Source organism: Hemitrygon akajei, chromosome 6 (genome assembly GCF_048418815.1).
Source record: "Hemitrygon akajei chromosome 6, sHemAka1.3, whole genome shotgun sequence".
NCBI classification, from domain to species: domain Eukaryota; kingdom Metazoa; phylum Chordata; class Chondrichthyes; order Myliobatiformes; family Dasyatidae; genus Hemitrygon; species Hemitrygon akajei.
In genome coordinates, this window is record NC_133129.1 from 153,527,331 (window position 1) to 153,544,155 (window position 16,825).

A 16,825-nucleotide genomic window follows, 5' to 3' on the forward strand; every position below is an offset into this window, starting at 1 on the left:
AATAAGTTGGTGGTATTGCTTATTCTTTGCATAAATATGAGTTTATTTTACTGAAATCTGCTATTGAAGCGATCCTGCTTCATATTAGTGGCATTAAAATTGTTCCCCATGGATTCTCTTGGCACAGAAAGTCCTCCATCTCTCTGCTGGACGAAGACAACGTATGTGGTCTGTTGTAACGACTGTGAATTTCCTCCCCAACTGACTTTTAAGGAGAGCTTTCACTATTAAAAAAGGGGGAAATCAAATAATTCCATAATAAAATAATGTCAGTAATCACTCTTGTCAAAATGACAAGATGTATGTGATCACCAAAACCTGCCTTCACTAAGGCTCATGTATCATTTGCAAGAAGTAACCTTTCCTTGTGTTTATTGGTGAAGTACCAGCTTAAATCATAACTTCTAGATAATCCAGAAATAGTTAACTCTTAACAACCATGGACATTGGTGTAGTCAGTCTTACGAAACATTTCTTATTATAAGAAACGGCTGTGCTGTTCATGCAGAATAGCTGTTTTGACCCAGCCTTGAGAAACATTGGGTTTGGTTTCAAACTGCCCTTTGGATGACAACTTCACTTTTCTTATTCCATCATATTTGTGCTGGTGTTAAATATTGTCTTTGAAGTTGTTCCTGGTATAGTCTTGGATATTACTGGGATTACTGCCTTTACTGGTTGGAGACTACTACATAGGCCAATTTGTAATTTGAATCTTGCTGAATTTTAATTGAATTTTTCAAACAATGGAAAGATGATGATGATGCTTTAGCACAACTGAATTATGCACTGTTTTCTTAAAGCTCTTGTCTGACATGCTTCAAGCTTGTTGTTCCTGTTGTGTCAGATGTTTGCCGTTCCTGGGACAGATGGAAGCTTCCTAATTCCCAGACTTGTTATGCATTTGGCTTCCACCTTTACTATGGTTTCTTATACATTTTACTCAGAAGACACCTGAATGGCAGTGGATAATATTTGGAGGTAGTTTTATTTCCATTGCTGGATCTTGGTGATAGTGGAAGTACAGTCTAAGTTTGACATCTTCTCTGGAAAATTGAACCTTGTATCTAAAGGAAATTGTACATTTGAATCAAGAAGGTATATTTTCACTGGATAAAAACAAATGTATTCAGTGGCTGAGACTCTAAATCCTTGTGAAAAGATGTTTCAGCTGCTGGATAATATGTTAACTGGTGAACTATTTCAACATGTACTGTTGATCCTTTCTATGATTCAGGCCTTTAAAGTATAATTTTCTTTTCCCACAGTCATACAGTGCTTCCTGTGAATGAAAGGGTACATATTGCGTCTTCTGCCCTTGCAGAGGTTTAACGCAGCCCGTCAAACATTTAGCTAATTTGAGGTAAATTCCATATTGCACTTCACGTGGATTTGTTCTACGGTATTTTTTTATTGTCTGCAGAAAATGAAATATTGCCATATATTCATTTGCTTGAAAGCTAAAATATTTACAAATTCAAATATAAGTCATCATAATTAAGCAAAGAACCTGAAGGATGCTAAGCTGACGTCATTTCATTAAACATAGTTTGGATGATTGTTTAAAACCTGTTTTAATATTTTGCCACAAATCTACATCTAAAATTGCTTGGAGAATTATGTTTTGGGAGGTTAGATCTCTACCCAACCGCTTGATATTGTGGATACATACCATGGAGCCCAAAGGTTTGATGGTTATCCATTTTCATTTGTTTATGCTGCAATTGTTCTTTTTGGTGAATTTGATTAAATGATTGAAGTAAAATAAAAACAATCTAACATCTGTTGAATCTAACAGACTACACCCCAAACTTCAAAAATAACAAATCTTGTATTCTGCATTGATTTTATTTATTAGTAAAACAAGAGCTAAAAAAATCCATTTCAAAACTTCAGCTTCTCATAATTCATTTGGGATAAATCAGCAGATGAGCATATGTAAATTCTTCAAGAATACAGCTGATCAAAGTGTATAGTGTCACAGATGAATTATTGAACACTTTTGTTTTGAATCAAAAGCAGTCCTTGCTTCAGAACTTGGCTGGATATCTTGATTTACCCTCTTCAGCGAAGAAACTCCATTTGTGAAATCTTTGCTCTCCTTTCATATATTAGCTTTCAGATAAACTTTATTAACAAGAGCACTGAAACAAAAATAACAATGAAATTAGATGAATTTATTTCTATATTTATTCCAGGATGCAGAAAAATAGTACACTATGTAAAAATGCAGAATACCAATGAAGATTTTTATACTTTACCTGCATCAACTGGAAACCTAAGTATTGCATAATTTTTATGGATGCATCAGTGTCAGATAATATCAACAGCTTGTATTAAATCTCCAGGAATTGTTTTTTCTAGAGCTAGTGCTTAGTCAAAGCATTCTTTTCCAAATCGCATCTGTGTTTTGCCTCTTGTTCCATTAACCTATCCTTAGATCCCTCATCTAATCCAGTGTCATTGCAGTCTCTTTATGCATCTGCTCCTGGTCCTGATAAGTTGAATCTAAATTGTTGTTGACAAAATGACAAACTTGAACAGTAGAGGAAGGGAAAACAGCCCATTGTGTAAACCAACTTTAATAATACCAGCTCAAGCGAAGACTACTGGCACTTGAAGTGCATTAAATATTACATAGGAAGGAAGCAATACTAACAAGGCGTAAGTCAAGGTACCTGTGTAGTAAATATTCTTACATTAGAGACAAGAAGGAGACATTAAGCTAATCTTCCAAAAACATGTGGTATGTATCTTGCTAATATGAAATGGGAGCAAAATTTGTTCACGTGCAGTTTTAATAGAGGAGAGGTAAAAGCTGAACAGATAATCTTCTTAAGGGAACAGAAAATGTCAACACTCAAGAGAACATCTTTGAGGTAACAGCTGCAGAGAGAGCTACAGTGCCTATAAAAAGTATCCATCCCCCAAAGAAAAAGGTACTGTCATGTCAAAGTGGAAAATATTTCTCTACAAAGTGATCAAAATTAATTTAAACACAAATAATTGATTGCATAAGTCATCATCTCCTTTATTATAATACACCAAATTATTACTGTTGCAGCAAATTGCTTTTAGAAGCCATGTAATTAGTTAAATGGAGATCACCTGTGTGCAGTCAAGGTGTTTCAATTGCTTGTAGTAAAAATACACCTGTATCTGGAAGGTCCAACTGCTGGTGAGTCAGTATCCTGGAAAAAAAACTACACCATGAAGACAAAAGAACACTCCAAGCAACTCTGCAAAAAGTTTATTGAAAAGTACAAGGAGATGGATACAAGAAAATTTCCAAGTGACTGAATATCCCTTGGAGTACAGTTAAGTCAATCATCAAGAAGTGGAAAGAACATGGCACAGCTATAAATCTGCCTAGAGCAGGTCATCCTCAAAAACTGAGCGACTGTGCAAGGAGGGGACTAGTGAGGGAGGCCACCAAGAGACTGATGACAATTCTGGCGGAGTTATAAGCTTCAGTGGCCGAGAGAGGAGAGAGTGGCATACAACTGTTGCCCAGGTGCTTCACCAGTTGAAGCTTTTTGGGAGAGTGGCAAAGATAAAGCTGTTGAGAAAGGTTCTATGGTCTGATTAAATCAAAATTGAGCTTGCTGGCTATCAAATTAAACATGCACATAATCAAAAACACACTATCCCTACCATTAAGCATGGTGGTGGTTGCATCGTGCTATGGGGATGCTTCACTGCAGCAGTCCCTGGAAGACTTGTGAAGGTAGAGGATAAAATTAATGCAGCAAAATACAGGGAAATCCTGGAGGAAAACCTGATGCAGTTTGCAGGAAAACTGCAAGTTGGGAGATTTGTTTTCCAGCAAGACAATGGCCCCAAGCACAAAGCCAAAGCTGCACAGGAATGGCTTAAAAACAACAAAATTAATGTCCTGGAGTGGCCAAGTCAGAGTTCAGACCTTAATCTAATTGAGATTTTGTGACTGGACTCGAAAGGGCTGTTCACTCACTATTCCTATGCAATCTGATAAAGCTTGAGCAATTTTATAAAGAAGAAAGATATCAGAGATAAGTTCTTCACACAGAGTGGTGGGTTCATGGAATGCACTGCCAGCAAAGGCGGTAGAGGCGGATACAATAGCGTCTGTAAGAGACTCTTAGATAGGTACATGGAGCTTAGAAAAATAGAGGGCTATGCGGTAGGGAAATTGTAGGCAGCTTCTAGAGTAGGTTAGATGTTCGGCACAACATTGTGGGCCGGCGGGCCTGTAATGTGCTGTAGATTCTCTATGTTCTAAGAATGGGGGAAAATTGCAGTGTCCAGATGTGCAAAGCTGACCAAGAGCTAGCCAAGCAACACACACAAAATGCTGGTGGAATGCAGCAGGCCAGGCAGCATCTATAGGGAGAAGCGCTGTTGACGTTTCTGGCTGAGACCCTTCGTCAGGACTATCCACACAGACATGAGGCTGTAATTGCTGCCAAAGGTACATGTACTAAATACTGACTTGAAGAGGGTGAGTAATTATGCAATCAATTATTTTGTGTTAATAAAAATAAATTTAGACTAATTTGTAGAAATTTGTTTTCACTTTGACAAATGAGTCTCTTCTGTTGATCAGTATCAAAAAAGCCAAATTAAATGCACTGAATTCAATATTGTAAAACAAGATAATTCCCGGGGTGGGGGGGGGGGGAGGCGGCAAATTCTTTTTATAGGGACTGCAGGTCATGTCAAAGACTCTTGGGGTCTTAGCAGGTCAAACAGAGATACTGTTTCAAATGTAGGTATTTTCAGTTGTTTTTTTTTTGCTTTTATTTCCGATTTCCTGCATCTGACTGACCTTAATTTTCAACCTCCTCCAGAAAATGCTCTGATCATTTTATTGTCATGATGAAGGGAGCTTGCTTTTATTTTACTGGGGAGTCTATTTTAAATCACAGCATCTAGGTTTCCAGGAATCTCATGGTTGAATGCATATGTGAAGAATTGATCATGATGTAAATGCCTCTGTGGTGTTGCTTCTGGTTCGAGAGGAATGGAAAAGTTTGCTTCTGGGTCAATCCAACTGTGTACCCCCTCTCTCTCACTGCATCCAAAATCAGATTGCTTGAGGTTTTACTTCCTGTACCCTTCTTCCCTCCTCCATGCCTTCTGTCCTCCTACAATCTCACTCCTGTCAGCCTATATTTGTTGTCTTTGGAATCCTGAATTTTGCTGCCATCTATGAGGATCTTCAGTAAGTCAGTCCAGCCGCCAGGGAATGAGTTGTAGTACCAGCATTCATTGGGTGGCCTGAAGATCTGAGCTGAAAATCTGTATTGTCTTTGCCATTGGGAGCAAAGCTGGGACTAGTCTTTTCATTGCAACGCACTGGAGGAACTCAACAAGTCGGGTACCATCTATTGAGAGCAATAAACAACATTTCAGGCTGAGACCCTTCAGCATGACTTGGGGAAAAAAGAGGGCAGAAGCCAGAATAAAAAGGTGGGAGGTAGGGAAGAACCATAAGCTGGTGGATGACAGATAAATTGAATTGAGGAGGAAAGGTAGGAAGGTGGAAGCAGGTGATGGAAGGGGGGGCAAGAAGGGAAATAGTATGAGAAGCTGCAGGGTGACTATTGGAAGAGACAAAGGATTGTCCTCTTTCTTTCCAGTCCTGATGAATGGTCTTTGCCTGGAAAGTGGACCGTTCATTTTCCTCCATACATGCTGCTCCTTGACTTCCTAATTCCTCGGGGTTTTGTGTGTGTTGTTCCAGATTTCTAGCATCTGCCATCTCTTGTGTGTCTAGTTTTTTCACAGAATATAAGAGAAGAAAATTGAAGTGATCAGTTAGATCCAAATTTAATATTAGTTTTTGAGACTGGAGAAATTTAAAAAAAAAAAATAGACTTATGATAGTGGAAGAGACCTTGTGCAGTGGAGGAGAGGGCAAGGGAAGAAGTATTGGTATAACTTGATAGAAAAGTGGTTAGATTTGACAAAAGGGTAAAGGGGATGGAAGATAAAGGTTTTTTTTAATTAAGGGAGATGCTCCAGATTTAATCTATTGTGTGGAAGCTGATTTGTACCTATCATAATAGACACTGGCTGTTCAGGTATGTGGATTTGTACAAGCCATGTCACAGTAGTATGTTTTTGACCAATTTTGCCAAGAGTACATTTGCAATTTTATTCTATCACACTACCTCAAACAAAATTGACTGCTTATTCCCACTGTATATCAGCCATTTGTGTTCTAGAATTGTCGTGAATCTGATGGAGTTGTTAGATTTTGATGTTTTCATTATTCTACATTTATGTTGTTTTGACAATACACTGAGCATAGACTCCAACTTCCTACACAGATTCCTGATTTATACTCAATTGTCAGACTCCTTCAAGAGGAACTCCTATAGAATCATTGATTTATAGAGCACAGAAATAGCCCTTCAGCCCAGCTGGTTCATGACAATCAAGATTGCTGTTCCAACTAGTCTCATTTGACCTATCACCTTCTAAACTTTTCCAATCCATGTACCTGTCTACATGTCTTTTCAAATAAATTGCCTCTCAAGTGCCTATTAAATCTTTCCCCTTTCACGGTAAACCTATGCTTCTCTAGTTTTTTGATTCCACAAACATTGGGAATAATATTGATTTCATTCTTCCTATCTATGTCCCTCGTAATTATGTATGCCTCTATAAGAAAATATTCTCATCCACTATGTTCTAAGAAATAGTCTTAGCTGTCCAGCCTTTTCCTATAACCTATTCTTTCAAGTCTCGACAGCAATGTTGTAAATCTTATCTGCATCCTTTCCTATAGCAGGGTGACCAAAACTGAACACAATATTTCAAGCATGACCTTAACAATGTCTTGTACAACTGCACCATAACATCCCAACGTCTAAACTCAATGCCCTGATTGCTGAAGGCCTTCTAATTATCAAGAGACGCCTTCACCATACTGCCAACCTGTGAATCCACTTTCAGCTAATGAAACTTATGCAATTTCCACTTCTTATGGGGGAAGAATGGTTTGCTAACTGATATCTAACATCATCCAAGAAATGAATTTCAATTCATTGCACCTCCACAGTAGCAGGCTTTTTCTTTTATTCTAAGAAAAGTCATTTCTTTTAGGACCAAAAGGGTTATTATAGCAAAACTATTAACAAGAATCAGAAACCATTTAAGCAGTGGGTAGGGCGAAGAGGGAATGCTCTCTCTAGAATCGGCTACAAATCCTTTCTCTGTTCACTAATCAGCTGTGTTAGGCTATGTCCATACTAGACTGGATAAATCTGTAACCGAAGCTTTTTCTCTTCGTTTTGACCCTCAGTCCACACTGAAATAGTGTTCTCCTCCCCTGAAAACGGAACTTTTCTAAAACGCCCTCCAGAGTGTGTAAATTTGAAAACGCCGCTTGGGCAAGAGTAGTGTGGATGGGGTAACCGGAGATTTCTAGAAACGCTGTCATGACGTGCTGGAACAGATGGCAGCATTTCATTGTTTTCCTGAACGCAATCCCCCATGCAACCTAACACTTTCAGAACAGACAGCAACGAGACTGAAGCCAGAAGAGTTAGAAATGTACTCACCAAATACTTTGACTCATAACTTACTGAATAAATAAGTATACTCACTTTGCCCTGTTTTCTGTCCTTGCTTGTATGAAGGTGGTTTACCTATTTATGCAAGTACTTCTCTGACAATAGAATGTAACATTGTATGGAAATACAAGATAACACTGATGCAGACATGTTTTATACACTTAACAAGGTGCTTTATTAATGCAACAGAGTTGGTCAGTTTTTCAATGTTCGTCATCTGCCAGGTCATACTGTCCATGAACTCACTGTCGATTGTCTCCATATGCTCCAGTATTTGTTTTTTTTTAAAGTTTTAAGTCCTCCTGCGCGAGAGCCAACAGCTATCTGTTGTTTGGCAATTAAGTTTTTCTAGTCTGTAACTGCACAGGCACGCACCAAGTCTTTCACGGCGAGATTTGACACCAAATATGTCGCTGGTTTTCTGTAGATGTCTGTCCTGCGCATGCCCAGTAGGAGGAGATTCGCCCAAATACCCATTTTAATGTGGACGGAGGTATTTTCAAAAATGCCTGGTGTAGATGCCGATCGTTTTTCCGTGAAACCGGCATTTTCAAAATTATCTGGTCTTGTGTGGACGTAGCCTTAGTTTCAGATCACTTGTTGCATCTCTGACCTGGAACGATGCCACAGTTTCTTCCAGGTCCTTTTGTGAATAGTGTGGCTTTTGATGGGGATGAACTTGTAAAGGTAGGGTTTTCAGCAAGTCAGGCAGCATCTATGGAGGGCAATAAACATTTGACATTTCGGGCTGAGATCCTTCACAGTCCTGATGAAGAGTCTTGGCCTGAAACATCGACTGTTTATTCCCCTCTGTAGATGCTGCCTGACTTGCTAAGATCCTTAAACAGTTTTTTGTGTGTTACATCTGTAGAATTTCCTGTATTTAGGGTATCATCTTCAGTGATGGATCACTTTCACAATAGAAATGCTTATTTAACTAATGTGGATAAATGAAGTCTTTTCCACTGCTGTAAAATTATTTATTGAAGCTTTTTTGTTTTGGTATCAACATTTGTTCGCAATCACAGCTTGATCTTCATTAGAGTTCATTAGAGCAACCCTCAGCTAGAGTTAATGGAAAAATATTTTTAAAATGCATGTTTTATCTTATGTGTTGCATATTTGACTCTAAAGATACCATTACATTTACATTTGGATTGAACTATATTTACTATTGACTGAAAATTTCATGTTAGAACGGAATGTATACATCTAGAGAGTTTTGATTAATGATTAGACATTGGCACTAATCAAATACTAATGTCCCTATTGAGGAATGCTTTGCCAGGTGAACTACAAATATCTTGTATGCTGGCAAGTTGATAATGGGAATGAACAAGCAGCAGTTTTACTCTTTTGTTTTAGCCTCTGTGGTAACTAGGCCAATTCAATGATAGCAACATTTAAAACACATAAACAGGCAGAAGGTGAATGGAATTAGTTTAAATTGGCATCATGGTCAGCACAGACATGGGTCCCAGGGCCTGTTGCTTGTGTGGAGCAGTTCTTTTCTAAACAATATAAATTCTCATGAGCCTTTGAGACGCCTCATAAATTCAGTCGAGCTATTTCTTTGCTGCTGTAACACAGATCTCAGGCATGTGGGATATTGTTTAGCTTCCTTTAGACTGCCTTTCTTCTTTGAATGCAACCTATCCTTTGAATGAGTTGTTGGCACTCTACACCACCATTTTTGACTGGGAGCATTATCACCTTCAGTTTGTGGTTGCATGTTATCTTCAGTTCTCATCATCTTCATTTTGGATATGACTACAGACGTTTAAAAATATTAGCACTATCTACATGGAGGTATTACATAAGAATAAGTTGGACAATAGATTGCTTCTGAAAAGAACTTGCTTTTGGTCTGTTAGCAGGCCTTGAGAATAGCCTCTGAAAAGAACTTGGGTTTACTGTGCTGTCTAACTTTGCTTTGAGAATGGAAAAGAGGAAATACCTACAAATCATAAAATCTTGGTCCAACTTTATACATATGACATTCTGACTTGTGGACAGGAAGCCTTTCCTACTTTATCATATTTTTAGGCAAACTATATCTTCTTAAAGATGGTAATACAGACGGTAGGTAATTTATTTAGGTAATTTGACCCATTCATTTATGAAAATAGCAGTTACAATTTTCTCAGCTTTTGGTGTGCTGCTGAGATTTGGTATGTGCTGGTAAGTCATTTACTTGATGATTTTCTCTCTGCTTAATACATAAAGCAAGTAGTAGTGAAGTATTGCTGTATAACATGTGGAGTTAACATGAAAAGAATGTTGTTTTTCTTAAAATAATTCATACACTTGGAAGATTTATGTTTGAGGGTTCTCCATATTGATTCTTATAATCAGAATGCATTATTTATATTCTCTATAAAATTAGCTCACATTGTTTGAAGTCATTTTTACTACCATTTTGTAATCCTAGCCAACATTTTGAATCATTTGCAGTGTCCCCTTTGAGCGAATTGGTGATATCAACTTTTCATTGAATACAAATGAGAGTGTAAGTATGTTGTTTTTGTCCAGTGGGGATCAGGGGGAGGTATGTTAAGAATGGTCATTTAATTATAAAATGGGTTAAATGAAGTTAAATCCATCAATTTCTTAAAATGTGTGGCCCAGGATTTTATCAAATACAAACAAACCAGGAAGGGAATGATGTAATTGACTCTTACCTATATAGGTGCACTAAATAGAGATATAAAATGTAACTGAAATAATTTAACTTTACTTTGATTGCTGTATAATTCTCTAGACTCAAGTTGCGACAGACATTCTGCATTGTTATTTCCTAATTTGATCTAATTCAGTGTTGTGTTTAGCATCTAGGTCTGGTTGAGTTCAAAATAAAAGTAAAATGTTTCCTTTGAGTGAGACCACCTTGGGTTCTGTTTCTAATACAGTTAGTTTGGTGCACTGTTGGTGACTTGGAGCATTATGAAAATCCACCTGGAGAAAAGTTAACATGGAAGCAGTTTCTCCTATGTTGGGGTAATAGGTGAAAGAGGCCTTGGGAAGTGGGAGATGGTGCACTGACAGAAATCTCTTAATAATTTACATGTAAATGTCAGTGTGTCTTCAGGTGGTGGTTGGATTCTGGTACAGGGAGTGTAAGTGAGTTCTAGTAAAGATGTCTGAAGTAAATTGAACACCATGGTAGTGTAGAGGTTAGAGCGACACTATTAGAACTCGAGGAGTTCTAGAGTTTAGAGTTAACTTTTAACACCGTTCTGTAAGGAGTCTCTGTACTTCTTCTCCATGGAAAGCGTGGGTTTTCCCTGTGTGCTCCACTTTCCTCACACAGTCCAATGATGTACTGGGTAGGTTAACTGGCTATTGTAAATTGTCCTGTGCTGAGGTTAAGATTAGTCGGGGTTGTGAATTTGCAATCAGGAAGGCCTACTCTGTGCTTTGTTGCTAAATAAATAAATATACTAAGTTATATGTGTGGGTGAAGAAGCTGCCAGTAAGTGCCTACACTTTACCCCCATTTATACAAGGTGGACCATGATCACAGGGTGAATTGTATTCATTCTGGAATGTCTCTAGAGGCCGGAGAAGACTAGAAGTCTATCTTGATGCAGTTCATTCAAGAGCATTTCCCAGACCATCACAGTGATGGTTGCCTTTAGTTTTCTTTCTGTTGTCTTTGACAAGCAGGTGCATCAGAACCACCTCTTTGGTGGAGGAATGCCGAATACAGGCAACAGGAGTGTATAATTAGTATGGTGTCACAGCTGCAAGCATGATTGGAGAATTGCAAAGTAGAACATTAATCCGGAGATTTCTTTGTGCAGTAAACCTAAATTTTATGCGTTTATTCAGTACTTGTAACAATTGCCCATTCTTACTGTTCTTTCTTGAAGTTGAAGTACATTGAGGTCTTTATTGTTAGAAATGATGTGTTCTGATGAAATATGGTTCCTGGCCCCCACCAATCGTGTTTAATCAGCTCATTGTGACACATTAATTTCTCTGCTAATTTGTATGGAAATTTCTATTTTGCATATTAGTCCTCAAGTACTAATTTATTGCTTTCAGAGTCTTTTGTTAAAATTTGACTTGTTTTATTGTTTGAGATGTTTTGACTTTTTGACTATTTTGCTCTAGGCTAATGTAGCACTATTTGAGGCATGCTGTAAAGAAAGGATACAACAATTTGATGACAGTGGGTCTGATGAGGAAGATATTTGGGGTGAAAAGGACATAACCTTTACACAAGATGCAAAAAATCGGCACAGGTGCGTTGCCTGGCAGAATGCAGCAATATTGTTCTGTTAGTTCCAAGATACCCGGTTTCCCTAAATATTCACTTCTTGCTTTCCATACACGTACCCTTACCTTACCCTTCTGCTTCTTTCATTGAGCTGCTTCAGCTAATAGTAAGAGATTAATTTTGCCAAGTAATTTTAATAGTGATTTTTGTATTACATGCAGGAGCTCAGGTAGCACAGACAGTGAAGAAAGCACAGATTCAGAAGATGAGGATGGTGACAAACGGAATAATACCTTTGAGCCCAGTGGTTCCAATCCAGATGATAGGATGGAAATAGATGCAAATGATGGCAAGTAGTGAATGCGTACATTTTATTTTGCAATAATATGTGATGATTCTGATGTATATCAACTGAAAATTGTTCATGATTTAGTGCTTAATTTAAGAAGTGGGACTTCTCTGCATGTCTCATCTAGCTATCTAGCTTCAAATGATGAGTTGACCGTGCTATGGAATAATGGTTTCCAGTGAGGATTTGTTGAACGTGACTCTTCTCGGTTATTATTTTCAGCCGTGGGGTATCATGGAATTATGTAGCATGGAAACGGGTGCCTCAGCCCATCTCATTCATGTTGACCAAGGTGCCTATATGAACTTACCAAGTTTGCCTACATTTGGCCCATATCTCTTTCAACCTTACCTATCTGTATACCTGTCCAAATGTCTTCTAAATGATGAAATTGTATCTGTCTCTGTCACTTCTTCAAGCAGTTCATTCATATACCTATGATTTTGAAAAGAATAATTTGACTTAAATGCCCTTTAATATTTCCTTCCTTGCTTTAAGCCTATGCCCTCTAGCTTTAGGCCATAAGACATAGGAACAGAATTTGGCCACTTGGCCTATTTTATCTCCTCCACCCCATTGTCTTGCTTTCTCTCCTTAACCTTTGACACTCTTATGAATCAAGAACCTATCGACCTTCGCTTTAAATATACCTAATGACTTGGCCTCTACAACTTTGAGAGAATATGTACAAGGACTCCCTGGTCTTTTAGCACTTGATTTTAAAATTTTCTCCCCATTAAGAAAATAGTGTATATATTTACTCCTTTTTAGCGAAGTGCATGAACGTACACTTCTCTACACTTTATTCCATCTGCCACTTGTTTGCCCATTCTCCCAAACTGTCTAAGTCCTTCTGCAGAATCTCTGCTTCCTGGACACTATCTGCTCCTTCACCTATCCACGTTTCATCTGCAAACTTGGTCACAATCCATCAATTCTGTCATCCAAATCAGTGACATAACGTAAAAGAAGCAGTCCCAACACCGACCCCTGTAGTCACTGGCAACCAAACAGAGAAGGTCTCTTTGATTCCCACACTTTACCTCCTGCTAGTCAGTCAGTCTTACCCATGCTAGTATCTTTCTTGAATACTAATGAGCTCTTGTTAAGCAGCCTTATGTGCAGCACATTGTCAAAGGCCTTCTAAAAATTCAAGTAAAGTACATCCACTGACTTTGTCTATCCTGCCTGTTATTTCCTCAAAGAATTTCAACCATTATGTCAGGCAAGATTTTCCCTTGACGAAACTATACTGACTTTGGCCTATTTTTTTCATGTGCCTACGAGTATCCTGAAACCTCATCCAATGTCTTCTAAACTACTGAAATCAGATTAACTGACTTATTTCTTCTGCCTCCCCTTGAAGACTGGAGTGACATTTAAAATTTTCCAGTACTCTGGAAGTATTCCAGAATCTAGTGATTCTTGAAAGATCATTACTAATGCCTCTGCAATCTCTTTAACCATTTCTTTCAGAATCCTGGCGTGCAGTCCATCTGGTCCAGGCGGCTTATCTACTTTCAGGCCTTTCAGTTTCTCAAGCACTTTCTTCTTATTAATAGCAATTACATTCACATCTGCCCCTGACACACTTAAATTTTTCACATACTGCTAGCAACAGTCTAGCAACATCCTCATGAATCATTTCAGCACCCTCTCCGGCTTAATTACATCCTTGTCTGGAGTGTGCATTGTGGAGGAACAGAGAGATCTTGGGGTCCAAGTCCAGAGATTTCTCAAAGTTGTCACGTAAGTTGATAGGGTAGCTCAGGAAGCATATGGTGTGTTGCCCTTCGTTTGTCCTTTTTGAAGAAATAACAAGCAGAATAGACAAAGGAGAATCAGTTGATTTTGTGCACTTGGATTTTCAGATGGCCTTTGATAAGGTGCCAAACATGAGGCTGCTGAACAAGCTACGAGCTCATGGTATTACAGGAAAGATTCTAGCATGGATAATGCAGGGGCTGATTGGCAGGAGGCAAAGAGTAGGGAAAAAAGGAAGCCTTCACTAGTTGGCTGCCAGTGACTAGTTATTATATGTCAATGATTTGGGTGATGGAATTGATGGCTTTGTTGCAGAGTTTGCAGATTATAGGAAGATAGGTGGAGGGGCAGGTAGTTTTGAGGAAGTAGGGAGGCTGCAGAAGGACTTAGACTGATTAGGAGTATGGGCAAAGAAATGGCAGATGGAATACAGTGTCAGCATGTGTATGGTCATGCACTTTAGCAGAAGAAATGAAAGGGTTGACTCTTTTCTAAATGGAGAGAAAATACAAAAACTAAGGTGTAAAGGGACTTGGGGGTCCTTGTGAAGGATTCCTTGAAGGTTAATTTGCAGGAGTCTTTGGTGAGGAAGGCAAATGCGATGTTAGCATTCATTTCAAGAGCTCTAAAATGTAAAAGCAAGGATGTAATGTTAAGACTTTATAAAAGCACTGGTGAGACCTCACTTGCAGTATTGTGAGCAAACACGAAGAAATCTGCAGATGCTGGAAATTCAAACAACACACACAAAATGCTAGTGGAACACAGCAGGCCAGGCAGCATCTATAAGGAGAAGCACTGTCGATGTTTCGAGCTGAGACCCTTTGTCAGTGGGTCGACAGTGCTTCTCCTTATAGATGCTGCCCGGCCTGCTGTGTTCCACCAGCATTTTGTGTGTGTTGCAGTATCGTGAGCAGTTTTTGACCTCTTAGGATGTGTTGAAACTGGAGAGGGTTCAAAGGAGGTTCATGGAAATGATTCCAGGATTGAATAGCTTGTCATATGACAAATGTTTGATGGCTTTGGGTATAAATTGAGGTTTACAAGATTATAGGAAGTCTGGATGGAGTAGACAGGCAGTGCCTTTTTCCCTGGTTAGCAATAGCTAATAATTTTCAGGGGATTGGAGGAAAATATGGGGGGGATGTCAGAGGTAGTGTCTCTTTTACACAGACTGGTAAGCGCATGGAATGCATTACTGGGGATGGTGGTATACAGAGTTACATTTGAGATATTTAAGAGACTCTTAGAAGGTCAAATGGCTGAAAGGGAAGGGCAACGTAAGGTTAGATTGATCTTGGAGTAGGTTAAAAGGTTGGCACAACTTCATGGGCTGAAGTGTTTGTACTGTGCTGTACTGTTCTATGTTACATCCTCATTCATGTAATTTTGATACAAGCTTCATATCCTGTGTAAACAAGAACTCATTCAACACCAACTCTCAGCTTAATTTGCTGCTGTTTCATTTTAAAATAGAAATAAAGGTGTTGAAGAGGCTTTATAATAGGCACATGAATGTGCTGAGAATGAAGGAATATGGACATTGCACACAGAAGGGATTAATTTAGTTAGGATTGATCGTGGAATAGGTTAAAGGTTGGTACAACATCATGGGTCAAAGGGCCTGAGCCATGATTTCTAGCGTTCAAAGCCATATTAACTAACTCCAATCAGCATTTGCCTTTCCAAATGTAAACAGATCCTGCGTCCAGCTTATCCAAGCTTATCCTTTCAGCCCTTCTGAAATAAATGTACAATATTACCCATCCTGTTATCCCCTGTATCCTAGGATCCACTTGGTCAGGCTTCGAGATCTATCTTCCTTAACGTGCTTCAACACCATCTCTTTTGTAATGTCAATATACAGTATTTCAGGATGTTACTGTTTTCTTCCCTGTATTTATTAGGTTTCTCATCAGCCTGGGTTCCCTAATCCTGTCAACCTTACCCCTCACTCAGATGAAACACGTTGGCTCTTAACATTCTCTATCACTTTTAAAAGCCTTCCACTTGTCAGGCATCCCTTTACCCTTCAACAAAATCTCCCATTCAAACTGTAAGTTCTTGTCTCGAAGTTTCAAAATCGGCTTTGCCATGATTTAGGACATTAACTTATAGATCAGTGCTATCTTTTGCCATAGCTATTTAAAATCTGTTGGGGGAGGCTCTTTATTCCCCCCCCCCCCCCCCCCATCTTAACTGAATTTTATATGAGCACCATGGCAGCCTGTGTTTCCATCTGGTATGGGAACAGCCAAGCATTGGACTATGAGAACTGTTGAGAGGATCATTGGGGACTCCCTACCAACCATCGGGGATGTTCATCAGGAGCACTGCGTATTCAGGGCCCTTAATGTTATCAAGGATCCCACCCATTCATCAGCACCCTCTGACTTTCTACCCATCAGGGAGGAGACTCTGATGTATAAAACAAGAATGGTCAGGATGGGAAACAATTTCTTCCCTCAGGCCATTAGGTTTCTGAATTCCCTGCTGCATTGCATTCAGAGTGTCACCGATTAATGTGTACTGTAACTGACAGTATTTAGTTGATGTACTTTATTTATATGTAATTCATCTGCAGATCTTATCCTTACTTTCATAAGTTATTGTGTGTTATGTGCGCTATGCTTTCTATCTTGGTTTGGAAAAATATCTCATTTGACAGTATACATGTATATAGTTAAATGACAATAAGCTTGACTTAATACTGGTCCCCAAGTGCTCACCCACTGATGCAACAGCCTCGTTTCCTCAGAAGAATATGAGTGTAGGCCTTTCTTTAACAGCGCTATTTATATATTGTTTGAGAAAATTTTCTTGGATACGTCAAACAAATTCTGCCTCATCTAGTCCCGTAGTATTGTGATCATCCCAGTTAATATTAGGGAAGTTAGTCATCTATTATATTCTTGTTATCTCTACATC

The 16,825-nt window shown here is 38.7% G+C and overlaps 1 protein-coding gene across 5 annotated transcripts in view; it reads left to right on the forward strand.

Annotated features, from left to right (window-relative positions):
• The window catches only part of ppp6r3 (protein phosphatase 6, regulatory subunit 3), a 134,253-nt gene that overhangs the window by 93,076 nt on the left and 24,352 nt on the right, over nucleotides 1-16,825 (forward strand). For all 5 annotated transcript variants that reach the window (XM_073049604.1, XM_073049606.1, XM_073049607.1 and 2 more), the window contains exons 16-18: nucleotides 10,017-10,071; nucleotides 11,679-11,809; nucleotides 12,006-12,133. In XM_073049604.1, coding sequence (XP_072905705.1) covers nucleotides 10,017-10,071; nucleotides 11,679-11,809; nucleotides 12,006-12,133 — 314 coding nt within the window. The remainder of the gene's footprint in view (nucleotides 1-10,016; nucleotides 10,072-11,678; nucleotides 11,810-12,005; nucleotides 12,134-16,825) is intronic.